Source organism: Salvia hispanica, chromosome 5 (assembly GCF_023119035.1).
Source record: "Salvia hispanica cultivar TCC Black 2014 chromosome 5, UniMelb_Shisp_WGS_1.0, whole genome shotgun sequence".
Lineage (NCBI taxonomy): Eukaryota > Viridiplantae > Streptophyta > Magnoliopsida > Lamiales > Lamiaceae > Salvia > Salvia hispanica.
In genome coordinates, this window is record NC_062969.1 from 13,127,375 (window position 1) to 13,140,026 (window position 12,652).

At 36.2% G+C, this 12,652-nt stretch overlaps 3 protein-coding genes across 5 annotated transcripts; 1 reads left to right on the plus strand and 2 right to left on the minus strand.

Annotated features, from left to right (window-relative positions):
• Nucleotides 1-55: 55 nt before the first annotated feature.
• Nucleotides 56-1,614, minus strand: LOC125190364 (putative pre-16S rRNA nuclease). 2 transcript variants are annotated; one of them, XM_048087648.1, is made up of 7 exons: nucleotides 1,297-1,614; nucleotides 1,146-1,205; nucleotides 955-1,067; nucleotides 788-856; nucleotides 659-710; nucleotides 442-578; nucleotides 56-335 (listed from the first exon to the last, which is right to left on the minus strand). In XM_048087648.1, the coding sequence occupies exons 1-6, from the start codon at nucleotides 1,555-1,557 to the stop codon at nucleotides 444-446; spliced, it is 690 nt and encodes a 229-aa protein (XP_047943605.1). In that variant the 5' UTR covers nucleotides 1,558-1,614; the 3' UTR covers nucleotides 56-335; nucleotides 442-443. The 2 variants fall into 2 exon arrangements, with proteins under 2 accessions (XP_047943605.1, XP_047943604.1); XM_048087647.1 differs by having other exon boundaries at nucleotides 442-581; nucleotides 1,297-1,609.
• A 151-nt stretch (nucleotides 1,615-1,765) lies between these two features.
• Nucleotides 1,766-6,000, plus strand: LOC125190363. Of its 2 annotated transcripts, none has more exons than XM_048087646.1 (5): nucleotides 1,766-2,178; nucleotides 3,720-3,816; nucleotides 4,728-4,942; nucleotides 5,149-5,322; nucleotides 5,719-6,000. In XM_048087646.1, the coding sequence occupies exons 1-5, from the start codon at nucleotides 1,981-1,983 to the stop codon at nucleotides 5,803-5,805; spliced, it is 771 nt and encodes a 256-aa protein (XP_047943603.1). In that variant the 5' UTR covers nucleotides 1,766-1,980; the 3' UTR covers nucleotides 5,806-6,000. The 2 variants fall into 2 exon arrangements, with proteins under 2 accessions (XP_047943603.1, XP_047943602.1); XM_048087645.1 differs by having other exon boundaries at nucleotides 1,767-2,178; nucleotides 3,720-3,855.
• Nucleotides 6,001-7,639: 1,639 nt separating this feature from the next.
• LOC125186907 (calmodulin-like protein 3) lies at nucleotides 7,640-8,728 on the minus strand. The gene has a single exon (XM_048083394.1). The coding sequence runs from the start codon at nucleotides 8,585-8,587 to the stop codon at nucleotides 7,970-7,972; it is 618 nt and encodes a 205-aa protein (XP_047939351.1). The 5' UTR covers nucleotides 8,588-8,728; the 3' UTR covers nucleotides 7,640-7,969.
• Between the last annotated feature and the right edge of the window lie 3,924 nt (nucleotides 8,729-12,652).

The following is a 12,652-nucleotide window of genomic DNA, read 5'->3' on the forward strand; positions in this document are numbered from 1 at the left end:
AAATTTGGTCACGCAATAAATCTTGCGATAGATGATATCTTCTCCTCAAATTATATGTACCATTGCTCTTGGATAAATAAACTGAGACGCTTACTGTTTCCAAAAACGGTTATAGGAGTACTTAAGAATTCTATAAAGTAAAGTTGTTTAAAAATGTGATTTTTCATTCAAGAATTACGAAAAGAAGAATACTCCATTTTTGCTGTTCCCGCGCCAAGACAATCCTCCACGTGGCAGCTTATCCGCGCCTTGGCATAATGCTTCACAGCCTAGTCAGAAAATTTGATCTCCTTGTCATGAACTGAACAATAATAGTGGCCAATTCTTTTTCCATCCTGCTCAGGAAATTAAACATTTCAAAGGAGTAAGAAAGCATGAGGTTGATTTTGCAAGAATCAAGCTTTTCAAAGTAAAATAAAAAGGAAGATTATTGCAACTCACTACTAAGAGTTGGTGGTGGGTGAGTAAAAGTCTAAATCCTTAGGGGGACCTTCCCTGAGCTTATTCTGAAGCTCTAGCTGCTTTGGCACAACAGCCTCAATCCCCTTCCCCTCTTCTGAAAAATATCTCTCAAGCACCTTCTGCAAAACCAGCTTAACCCCATCACTTTTACACTCTACCATCATCATTATCATAACCATTCGCCAACCTCACTCACCATAGCTGCATAAGCATCAAGTTTTCCATCGCGCGCAGATTTACTCACCCCTCTGCAATCAACATCATCATCACTAATATAACAAAGCTTAAAAAGTGAGAGGAAATGGAGCTTGAAGGAGATTATAACTGAGCTATCATATGCTCCATCGCCTCGGAAGAGGTCCCGTGCTCATCCTGAAGGTAGACTCTCCAACCCCTGCATCAACACCTCATTAAACCTCCATTAATTAAGCTTTTCTTATCTATGCATTTACTCAGCCACACAAGAGTCTTGATACACAATGAATGGTGTACCTCTCTGCAGCTCGAACTGCAAACCTTCCGGCCACGCTACGAACTTTATTCGACTGCTCTGTTTCCTTCCCATCGCTGCTCTTCGGAAGCCCAATGATGAATTCATCCACTTCCTATTGTAATCACACAAAACTCAATCCATCAATACGGAGCTGATATTAGCTTTTGCAATCTCACATTATATCACAAACCTGCTTTTCAGCAAGATCAAGAAGCCTAAGCTCGAGCTTCTGCCCTCGTAATTCAAGTACCTAATCACACCAACACAACACATTTGCACGACTAACATCTACAATTTAACAGATTATAATCGAATATTTCTATTAACAGTCACGGCATTACCGTTAAGGGGCGAACCGTGAAGCCTTTGCTAATGGCAACGCCCGTCCGCGACAGCCCTAAATCTACCCCTAGGCTAAAGCCGCCGCGCCACGATGGATCGCGTTTCCGGCGAACGGCGTTTGGGGGAATTTGCTCCTCCCACGCCACTGATTCTGCCGCGGACACCGATAATTGCGATCCTCTGCGCAGCGAAATTGAATTTTTGCATTGAGGAGGGAGAAGAGGGTTTAGGGGTTTTAGAGCGATGAATTGAATCGCCATGGTTCAATTTTGTCATTCCCTCCACGCCAAAAGGGCAGGCAGATAAGAACGCGAATTCGGTTTATAAATCGCTACTTGAATTAGACGCGCTTTCGAGAAATGGACGAAGATGGATGATGACGTAACACGTCTTTTTCGTAGCAGTAAATCTGTGTCTCCACACTTTTTTAATCCATTTCTGTATGGTATATGGTGCATAGAAAGTATACAGCATTAATTTATTCAATTCTAGCAAATACAAACAGTAAATTTCCCAATTTAGTAAAGCTTTTTGAGTATGGTTTTGATGGAAGGTTTTGGAATGAGATAATCTCGATTGAACTGATTGATTCCTTTTCTGGAGATTAATTTGCTGAATCTGCATGAGAAGAGTGGTGGTAGAGAGAGAGTAGAGAGAGAGTATTTTGTTTCTGGAAGCGAAACATGTCTGCCGTAGTATGCGGAAAGAGATCGAACATCTTTGAGGAATCTCCGTCGTCGCCGCCTGTTACTAAAAGGATCCGCTGCTCATCGTCGTCGTCGCCCGGCCGTACTTTTTCTCCGCCGACGGCTGCTGCTTATACCTCCTCCACTTCTGCGATCGATCATCTTGTCGCCCTCTTTCCTGATATGGACAAACAGGTTTTTGTTTTTCAATTTCTTCTTAATTTGATGCCACTGTATTTGAGATTTTCTGGTTCTCGCACATGCGTTCTTCCAGCTAATTGATTGGGGGAAAATGGTGGTGAAATTTGTTCCTGGTTGGATCTTAAATTAGTACACTTGTTGTCGTGAATTTTTCTGGTCATTTTAACTGGTAATGTTGAGTTTTGTAAATTTCATGTTTGAGGCACTTTACTACTATTATTGATTGCTTGGCCTCGTACCGTTCATTCTCTTTTCACAATTAGATTGTGATTGTTATACCGTTCATTCTCTTTTCATGGTTAGATTGTGATTGTAAAGCCTAATAAACAGCGGATATGTTCTCAGGAAATATTTCATGTTACATTCTTGTTGACCTACATTGCTATGCTATTCTCCACACCACAGTTTTGTGCTAATTTTGAACTGGTCAGCTTAAAAAGGTTAGATTTTGATATCAACTGGTTGTGAAACCAGTTACATTCATTACTCTTTACCAAGTTTGAACGAACAAGGAAAAAGAGTGAAAGCGTGCATCATATTAGCAACTTAGTTTTGAATTTGTATGGTTGGGTAGTATACTAGTATTCAACTTTCTAGTTTTTTCTCAAGTCACAGTGGCGCTCATACACATTTTTACCCCTTCTTACTTTCTGGAGTGGGTTCTTGATTTTTGGTCCACAGGCCCTGTTCTGCCTTTAATTCTTGAGAACGATCAGGGTTAGTAGCTTTTATATGTGAGAATCTGATGAGCACTACCAGATGTCGATTGTTAAGTTGTCACTTCCTGTTTGTGGTGATATCTTTGATAGTTGTAGTTTTATATCTTGTGGCTATTTTAATAGTGATAAGTAGCATTATCAAGAATATGATTAAGTTGGTGCACAAGTACATGTTAAGATTGTCCATTTTTCTGTGATGTGGTACTGGTATCTACTTGAGAGATCTTGTTGCGCAAGTGAGACAAAATTTTGTATGTTAGTCTTCAAATTGCAACCATTATTTGCCATGTAGTTACTCATAAGGGAAGTTTGATTCCCTTTCACAAGAAGTGATGAATGTACACGCTTCTGCATTTCTCATCATAGTACCACACGTGCTTTACTTCACATTTTATTTCTCCCTTAAAAAATATGGACGAAAAGAATGTGGATCTCATAATTTATTGATTATGATGCCTTCTCGTATTAATTGGATTTTATCATCTTCTGGATTTCGATAATTTTCCAGTGCTGACAGGGCACTTTCCTTATGTAATCCATCGTTATGCTTTCTTGTTTTATATACCCAATTGCTTTGCATAACACCCATTACATGTTCAGTTGAATCATAGTATATTTACTTCAACAAACATCAAAATATGGTATGAAAATTGCTCTTCGTTCTTTGTGAATGGATATGCCATATGTGTCATCAAGTTCTGATTTACTCTCTGAATGGAAGTACTGTTTAGCGACAGTCTGATATACGTTATTCTTATTTCTTGTGCTTAAAATGTTAAAACTTATTAACTCGTTATGAATGGTTTTGGCTTCTAGTTTCTGGAAAAGGCCCTGGAAGAGTGTGGTGATGATTTGGATCTAGCTATCAAGAGATTAAATGATCTTCAACTGAGTGTTGCCGCAAGTTCATCAGGTCTTACCCAGGATATTGACAATCAGTTTTTGGCTAAAGGTGTTTTTCTCAATTTTAATGCATCGTTTGGTAACCCATGCTTCATACTACCTCCATCCTTGAAAAATAGCAACTATTTCCATTTTGGTCATTTCCTTAAAATTAAGCTCTTTCTATTCTAGGAAATTTTTCTCTTACTTCTAATGAGGTGAGACTCATTCTCCACTAATAATACTTCAATAACTTTTTCTTTGTATCTCTCTCTTACTTTACCAATTGTGCATTAAAACCTGGGTCATTTCAAAAGTGTCTATTTTTAAAGGACGAAGGTAGTATGTTTCGATATGTTTTCTGAAATAACACTTCCCTGATACTTGTAAATTCATTGATAGTATATAACAGTAATTTAAATTTCTGAAGATGTGTAGGCTCCAGGCCTACTATATGAATCGTCATTGGTTCTCTATATATCCATTAAGTTCTGCTGCCATTTCCGAATTTCTGTACGACATGGAGGCACATGTTCTTGGCATAGCCTACCTCATTTTAATTATTCTAGTTCTGCTTTATTTCCTATTGTTCTAGCTGACTCCTGAAGCTTGTTCTATTGGAGTCCTCCTGGATATCTCCTGGTGGCCCTGTCCCAAGTGAACAGAAACACTGGACTTGCCTATGATTTCTGACATCTTAACCGAGTTTATCTTTGCCCAGTTCTTTTTGCTGGATGACTGAGTGATTCTAAAACGCACGTTTCTTTGTTTAGTTATCCACCTGCCGTATGACATTTGATTTTCTCATCCTTCATATCAAACAAAAGCACCTTATTCTTTTGCTAAACTTGTACCTCATTTATATCCATTTCTGTTATGTGCTTTGTTTCTGTCCAAATGAGTACTTTATCATGAATAACTTTATTCATTATTCATGTACAGTGGTGAATGATGGGGGCCCTGCTTCAGGAGAGGAACCACATGTTGTAAACAATCTTCCTGTAGATGGAGCGGAGTGGGTGGAGCTTTTGGTTAGAGAAGTCCTGACTGCAGACACTGTAGAGGATGCTAAAGCACGTTTGTCCCAAGCACTCGAGGCATTAGAGAAGTCAATTTGTGCGAATGCTAATGCAGAGGCTGCCAAAAGCTTCCAGAAGGTGAGTTGTTTAATCACTACCTACCACAGATTCATTTAATATTCAATTTCAACTCTGCCCGTCACATGCGAGTGGATTTTTTTTATGCAAGCTCATCTAAATACTTAAGCTAGTCGAAATGAGTATCACTCATCAATTAAAATGGAAGTTGATTCAATACTTGGTAATTTTTCTATTTGCATTTACATTTTATTATTGGTTTTTAGGAGAACACAGTGCTGAAGCAGCAACTAGAAGCACTCATACAGGAAAATACTATTTTGAAGCGAGCAGTTTCTATACAACATGAACGACAGAAGGAATTCGAGGAAACGGGCCATGAGTTGCATCAGCTGAAGCAGCTAGTGTCTCAATACCAGGAGCAACTACGGACTCTCGAGGTCAGTTTTACAGTGTAAAACATGCATAAGCATGTCGATAGTTTAGTTAGCTAGCGATACTACTTTATTGTCAACCTTGCTCTAATCAATCAGGCTCAATGCAAATGAAAAAAAACATTCATTTCAAATACACAAAACATAACTAAGAGGTTGAGGCCACCCACCTTAAATATGCAATATTCCAATATACTGGGAACTATTTCCTCAACAAAAGGTTTTATACTTCAATACCAGAACATGCCAGACCCCAAAAACATGCTGATGAAAGAATCTAGAAAAAATGCAATGATTTTAGGCATTACCTTATCTGAATTTTCAGATTGGGTTATCATATTTGAATATGTATTTTTACAGAAAGTAGGTCCAGTATATGATTCATTCATATTTTTTCTCTAGGTAAACAACTATGCTCTTACAATGCATCTCAAGCAGGCCCAACAAAGTGGTTCACTCCCTGGACGTTTTCACCCGGATGTGTTTTAGTTATTCATCCCGGTGTGTATCGTGTGTGCTATAGTAGAATCAATAATACAGGATCTAGCCTAGATTCCTGGCCCTAGCTGGTATGCGTAATTTGTATGAGTGAGACCACATTATAATATTTGCTGGTTTTTGATGCCGCTCTCTGCTGACATCTGTTATACTTACTAAAGTTAATTATGGCTCCATTTGGATTTCTCTCTTCCTCTCCACACCTCCCCCTAAGTGTGATATGGGCGGTGCATATGCCCTTATAATCGTCGTTACTTTTTGTATAACATCTTCAACATTACAGCGACATACATCGAGCTTGAATATTCTCTTTTTGATTGATGTTAGCATGATCTCTTGTCGATTTGCGTCCGTATGGTTTTATGCGTTTCTCTTTGGAGAATTTGTCTTTGTATCAAAGCTACAGGGTTTGGATGCCTCTTGTAACACGTTATGATATTCGCAGCTGCAGCTTGCCTTCTTTTTACTCAAACAGCTTATATTATATTCCTATTGCCTTTTCTTTTCTGGGTGCATTTTCTTTTTCTTTGTCTTTTCATGATGGTGATTTTTCTTTATGGTTGATCTCCTATTTACCTAATTGGGTGTTTCGTATGAAACTCATCTCATTAATTGTGAATCTTTTCTCTGAATTGGATTCTTGACCTAATATTTATGCGACATAATTCTTGCAGATAATGGTAGTATAAGTATTTAATTTATTTGTGTGTGTGTACCAATTTTCATACTACATATTTACTGGCCAAATATTCAAGTTTGTCCTATTCCTATCATTTTAGCGTTTTGGTGAAAACATCTCAAGTCTCAATCTTTAATGTAATTGCACAAGGGTATCTAACACTTTAAAGGTGTCTTGCAAAAATTTTCCAAACAAATATTCTCTTAGATTTTTGAAAGAAGATAAAATGAAGAAAATTAGAATCTAACTTTGCCAACAATTTTTTGAGTGCGATTGTTCTTCAGGTGTTCAGTCAAGTAGTATCCCATGATTGTAGCAGAACTCTCCTTGGTCGTTGTAACTGATGTTGATATGATCACGAGCTAAAAGATTAAAAATCACAGAACGGTGAAATCTAAATACAACTCAACAAAAAACTTTGGATTGAGCTTTGATTTTTGGCGCATCTCCTTCACTAAATTTCAAATTGAATTGAATAAAACTGTGGACTGATTATTTTCTTTTGTTCCCAAATCTGTAGACGATTTTGCCAAAAAGTTTGTCTGGGACATTTTTAGGCTATTTAAACACTAATACAATCATATAAAATTGAATATTTACCTTTTTATTTTACAATCGTATCTTGTATCTTTAAATAAATCTCCTCTCTTTTCCTTTATTACTTAAGAGCCCTGTCATTTATTATATTATTTCAATTATTTTCTCATAGTTTATCAATTATACATTAAAACTTATATTAATCTAATTAAGTCTATTTTTATCAAACGGATAGAGTAATAAGCAAATAAGCAATAGTGTATCCAATGAGTGTGGGGCACACTAAAACCCGGCAATTTTGGTTGATAACAAGCGATCTTGCATAAAACTGGCCGGTTTTCAACTTTTGTTTTTTATTTTCTTATTTTGGAAATATGATATTTAAAACCAGATTATCCAATCAATTATATTCTTATTTATAACTAGCTAGCCACATTTATTACTGCGCGTGCGTGGTGAGTGCTGACACTAATTAAGTAACAGTAATTGTACCTTGGTTATTGCATCTTATTAGTAGCACACCATACCATAATAGATCAAATCTTGATAATATCATCTCTTCACCAATCTCGACCCTCCGATTCATTATCAAATCAATCAACATATCGGTAAAGAAAACATATGTATCCTCTTTCCAATAACAATATAGTAATATCAAATCTTGTGTGTCCAACTGTACTACACTTACTACAAGTACAGTAATAATGTGAGACACAAAGTGCAGATCTAACAGAGCCCAGAGGATCTCTCAAACCCCACATGTTAAGCCATCTGTACATCCAATTAATAATCCAAACACACTAATCAAGATTCAGGAGTGTCACTAATCAAGTTTCAGAGATGATGATGAAGAGTTAGACATGCTATATTGATGGAAAATCAGTAATAGTAGCAGTTGAATCGGAGTAGAAGAAGAATTCAAATCCGTAAAAAACCCCATCAAGAAACTGCAATAAGCCTTCCAAGGCCCTCTCTCATCATCTTCTTGAACTCCTCAAAATCAACCATCCCATCTCCATCAACATCCACCTTTCTGATCATCTCCTTGCAGTCCTCAATCTTGCTCCCTTCACTGAATCCCAAGGAGGACAGAACCATCCCCAATTCCTCCACCGTGATCCGCCCATCTTTGTTCCCATCAAACACATCAAACGCATCTCTCAAATCCCCATCCCCTCCATCCGCCGCCGCTGCTGCTTCACCGCCATCCATGGACTCGTAGAGCTTGCAGAACTCGTCGAAATCGATGAGGCCGTCGCCGTTGAAATCCACCTTGTCCACCATATCCTCCACGTCCTTCTCTCCCGCCAAAATCCCCATATTGTGGAGAGACTCCCTCAGCTCCTGCTTCGTGATGAATCCGTCCTTGTTCTTATCGAACGTCGCAAACACGCCCCTCAGCCCTCCGATCGGCGGCGGAGGAGGCGCGGAGGAGGCGGCGGGAGCAGGAGAGGGGAGTGAATTGAGCCATGGAGATAGGAGGTTCTTGGTGGGGGAGAGGAGGGTGTAGAGGAGGCCGAGGATGAAGAGGAGAGAGTAGAGCACCACTGCAATCATTTGTGTTTGCTTTCGTAATAGCAACAACAGCAACAAACACAAATTTAGAGAGAGAGAGAGGAAGAAAATGGGGGTTTGGAGTGGGAAAGATTGAAAGGGGGAATAAATATGATGAAGCGTTTGTTGATCCCACAAACCGCGTCAAACTGTCGTAACTGTTAAAAAAAAAAAAGAAAAATAAAGAGATGATTAGTGTTGGTGGAAGGGGTGATTTAATGAGATAGTGGAACTTCCTCTTCTTATTTAATTTGTGCTAATAGTAATTAGTTTGGCTTCTTTTAATCGACCGGTAATGAATGTTGTGTAGATTGATTGGTATGGAAGTTGAAAGAAGACCAGCAATGAATGACAAAATAGAGATGCTAACACACACCACACAATTAGAAATTAGAAACACAACAGCCACGAATAAGCAATAGGAAGTTCCAAGCAGACATACCCTTGCTAATTCACTCAAAATACCTGGCCACTTCATGGATTCTCTATGCTCGGTCAAACACTTGATTATGCCAAAAATTGCCAATCATCTGACTCGGCAAGAAGTGAAAGTCTGGGCACCATCCTTTAACCCCAAGTATCAAGACAGGTTACTCACTTCTCCGCTCCATTCACACCTTAATACCATATTCTTCTTCTAATTGCTTCTCAATTTTCTTCCATATTCTACTATTCTTCTCATTTTCTTTTAAATTCTCCCGTCATTCTCAATTTCTTTTATTTTTTCGGATTGATCCGATTGTGGGTGTCAGTAAACAATTCGAATAGTGTCTTAGGGCAAATGGCTACCCGTCGAACACTGTCAATGCCTTGGGTAAGAGTTGTTTGATTGGACAAAAGAAGGTTAAGCTCAAAGCGAATGAAAGGTGGCGATCACAAATATAACTCTCCTAATTGTGGACGAGTTTAGGTATCACCAAACACCTTGAAAACGTGAATACTATAATACTACTATAAGATTTGTACGTCAAAGCGTACACCAAAAAACACAATTAGAATGAATGGAACTCAATTATAACAATACATTCAATTTCTTGCATCTCGAAAAACAATCGGTACTCCACAGTTGTACTTGTAACTTTCTTTTAAATTTTATTTTCGCAATAATTTGATTAGAGAATATAAATATGCATAACTACAAATTATATGATATAAGAACGAATTAAAAAATATTCGACATATTAATAGATTAATTGATGAGATAATTATACTAAGATTGTGAGTATTAAGTGAAGAAATGTAATAATGTAAGAGATGAGATGAAAATGATGCCATATCACATATAACGACAGTTTCTTCATGATATCAAGATTCTATTCGAATAAACCTTTAACATTGGGCGATTCCCATTGTCCCTGAGGGGTATTTTGGTCTTTTACATATGCGGTTTTTTGTAATCACAATATACAACTCACAAAGTCACCAATGCAGATCAATTGTAATTAACATTGTTGCAAATTGGAATTCTTTATGACACATTAATGTCGTTAAAAATTACGTTGACATATGTGATACCATAACCACATGCGTATACTCATCCGCATATATATTAAAATAGTAAAATTTTAATGTTGTGTCTCTCTATATGTGTGTGTATATTATTAAATATAAAAAATATATTTAAAACGTAATTAATATGTAAGATTTACTAACTCGCACCATAATTAAAATGTAGTTCTCATCTTAGACTCCCCCTTTCATTGACTCGTAATTAATAAGTCTTGGAAGACTTGACATGCTTATAATTTTTAATTCAGTTGAGGTCAAATGAAAATTCCTCATACAAAAGTATTTAATTCAGATTGACATTGTCTTCGAAACATAAAATGGAATGCCACTTTTTGAATATTTCATAGATTCTAGATAATGGTTGAAGAAACATGAAAACATCAAAACAAGGCATAGGCCAAAAAGTAGAGATCATTTAAACAGCCAAATTTGGAACGCGATTGTAATTAGTAAATCACGTAAAGGATTGTGTAGGATAACTTATTAATATTTTATTGGGATCTCACATATATATCAATGTATTTGTTTTGTTTCCCAAAATTAAACAAAAACTTGCATGTGTGAAACCATGCCATGCTTAAGCATTTGTTATTTTTTTTTAATTCGATAAACAAAAATCTTCAACCGTAAAATGATGATCAAATATTCTAAAACATGCCAAGCAGATAAATTCACCACTAAGAACAAATCACAAGAACAAATATCTATTGTCAACGAACATAGACCACTAGATAATATTTCATCCATCCCTGAAAGTTTGTCACACTTTTTATTCTGCACTTGTTTTATAAATAGTTAGAGTGAAAAGAGTGTAAAGTAAGAAAGAGAATAATTTCATTAAGACTTTTCTCTTACTTTATCCTCCCTCCACTTTAACTATTTGTTAGTATTATTTTTATAAAACGAGTGCAGAAAAAAGGTGTGCAGGGACGGAGGGAGTAAAAGAAAGATACATACTCCTTCAAATGAAACGCACAAAACAAACGCTAAACCCTAAATCCACAGAGCAAGCAAGACCGAGGAACAAAAACACAAACCAGCTACCAAAGACAAGAGCAAGGTCACCTCATCAGTGGTCTTTCATTGAAGCCTTAATCCATCGCTTATTATCCAACAATCTTCTATTCTTGATAAGTGTTTTTGAAACCGTAATCCATCACTTAATCTCCAAATAATACTGTTTTTCAAACTCTTGATGTGGATTCATATTTTGATAGATAATTTTGTTCTTAAACTACTAGATAGACCGGCCCATCACGTAGGAGAGGGAGTTCCATTACTTTTTTTTATCAACTTGATCAGAAACATGTGTACATCCAATTGAGAAAGCATAAGATTGGGTCATTAGGCAAGCAAAATGATAAACTCCCACAATTGTAGAAAAATTAGCAAACACTACTAAAATGATAGTATGATCGAAATATATTTATTTGTTTTCCCCATTATATAGTACTGAGTTACCTAGGGGAGTGATCAATTGCTAACTCATCGTTTAATTGCTAACTACAACTAATTTAAGGCCATAGGATTTTAAAAATCGTGTGGTCTACAATTTGCCACGTGTAATTTTCGTTTTTATTAATAAAATCAAAAAAGATTAAAAAAAATGCCAAATTAGGGTTTTAGATGAAAATGTCAATATAGTGTTACGGAAATATCAACATAATGCTTTGAGAATGTCAACACGATGCTTTAAGAATGTTAACACATTGCTTATATTGGCATTCTACATGTATTATGTTGACATATTTTATATAATATGTTGACATTTCTGCTTTACGAAAAAATTGAAAAATTTTCGAATTTTGTTTCAAATTTTGACATCGGAACATATGCATATATGATATCGTTGGAATCCTTATAAAATTATCTTTAATTTGATATATGTTATATGAATTTAAAGTTTTGGGATTTCTTTTAAAAGTTAGTTATAACTAAACATGTAGTTAATTGACATTAATACCCCTATTGATATTTTATGGAATTAATCCTATGGCTTTATTGACGTTTTTTGTTTATCGTATTGATATTTCTTGGTTGATAATCTAGACCCTTAATTTAAATATCTAATGGCTATTATTTAGTTGTAGTTAGCAATTAGGTATTGAGTTAGCAATATAACACTCCCCGAGTTACCTATATAAAGAAATTAGAAACAAAAAAAAGCACTAATTGAATGCAAGCACAAACTCATTTATCACTTTCCCTCTCACTTAGTGACGTACAATCCACGGCAAAGCAGATGCGTTAACATTTGTATAGTGTTTAATTTCTTGTATTTTGTGACATGTTTCATCCTTTTCTTTAGTAATTTTCCAGATAGAACATAATCACACTGTGAGTATGATTTATTCCTTGTCAACTACTACTCCAATTTCACATAAATTTTAGTTAGTACTAGCATTAATGGCTTCAAGTGAAATTCGTGAAGAACATATATTCCTTCTACTAAACACATATATTTAATAATGAATAGATATCAAATGGGTCCTGAGCTTTTCTTATGTGGATCTCAATTACTCAATTAGAATTCACATAAAAGTACACGATTAATGCCAA

Coding starts and splice junctions, on each gene's coding strand:
- LOC125186907 (XM_048083394.1), bottom strand. CDS start 8,587: ATGATTGCAGTGGTGCTCTACTCTCTCCTCTTCATCCTCGGCCTCCTC.
- LOC125190364 (XM_048087647.1), bottom strand. CDS start 1,557: ATGGCGATTCAATTCATCGCTCTAAAACCCCTAAACCCTCTTCTCCCT. Junction 1,206..1,296: donor TCACGGTTCGCCCCTTAACG/GTAATGCCGTGA, acceptor TGGTGTGATTAG/GTACTTGAATTACGAGGGCA. Junction 711..787: donor ATGGAGCATATGATAGCTCA/GTTATAATCTCC, acceptor TGTTGATTGCAG/AGGGGTGAGTAAATCTGCGC.
- LOC125190363 (XM_048087645.1), top strand. CDS start 1,981: ATGTCTGCCGTAGTATGCGGAAAGAGATCGAACATCTTTGAGGAATCT. Junction 3,856..4,727: donor CAATCAGTTTTTGGCTAAAG/GTGTTTTTCTCA, acceptor ATTCATGTACAG/TGGTGAATGATGGGGGCCCT. Junction 4,943..5,148: donor CTGCCAAAAGCTTCCAGAAG/GTGAGTTGTTTA, acceptor ATTGGTTTTTAG/GAGAACACAGTGCTGAAGCA.